General features: G+C 75.1%; 2 protein-coding genes across 2 annotated transcripts in view; one reads left to right on the plus strand and one right to left on the minus strand.

Moving 5' to 3' along the window:
- SLC19A1 (solute carrier family 19 member 1) overlaps positions 1-551 on the plus strand; it is a 98,146-nt gene that overhangs the window by 24,431 nt on the left and 73,164 nt on the right. The window lies entirely within an intron of this gene.
- COL18A1 (collagen type XVIII alpha 1 chain) overlaps positions 1-551 on the minus strand; it is a 50,303-nt gene that overhangs the window by 970 nt on the left and 48,782 nt on the right. The window contains 1 exon segment of the mRNA XM_077755351.1: positions 189-308. Within this exon segment, the coding sequence (XP_077611477.1) occupies positions 189-308 (120 nt within the window).

Consider the following 551-nt stretch of genomic DNA (forward strand, 5'->3'; position numbering starts at 1 on the left):
GGATCAGCCAGCGGCCTGGCCCGGGACAACCCCGGCCCACGGGCCTAACCCAGCGGCCCCAAGAGAAGCCGCGCAGCCCCTTGACCTAGGGCAGCAGAGAGCCGCCACCATCAGGCCACCGTCCCCTGCCCGAGGCCTCAGCTCTCGCTTCTCCAAGGCCCAGAGGGCTCCCCCCCCCCGCCCCCCACGGCAGCCCTGGGGGNCGCCCGCCAGGGCCGTGCTGTGGCGTGGGAGACCTCCCGCCGGGGGAGCGGGCCGCCTTCGTGCAGCTGCACCAAGGGGGGCTGCAGGGCGGCCACCTCGTTGTCCTGCAGACGGAGGGGCAGAGGCGCCGTGGGGGGGGCAGCCCGCCTGCACGGGTGGCTGGTGTGTGGCTGCCTGATACCCCCCCCTCGCCTGCACCTCCGGCTTGTGCTCTGCTGTGAGGGGACCCGCGGGCCCTGGGCGAGGGGGCCCTGCCCGCCTGACGTCCACAGCACCCCAGCCTTCCCCCTGCTCGGGACCACGTTCCCTGACCTCCCTGCCCCTCCTCGCTGCCCAGGGACACCCAG

Source organism: Crocuta crocuta, unplaced genomic scaffold (assembly GCF_008692635.1).
Source record: "Crocuta crocuta isolate KB4526 unplaced genomic scaffold, BGI_CrCroc_1.0 scaffold675, whole genome shotgun sequence".
NCBI lineage: Eukaryota > Metazoa > Chordata > Mammalia > Carnivora > Hyaenidae > Crocuta > Crocuta crocuta.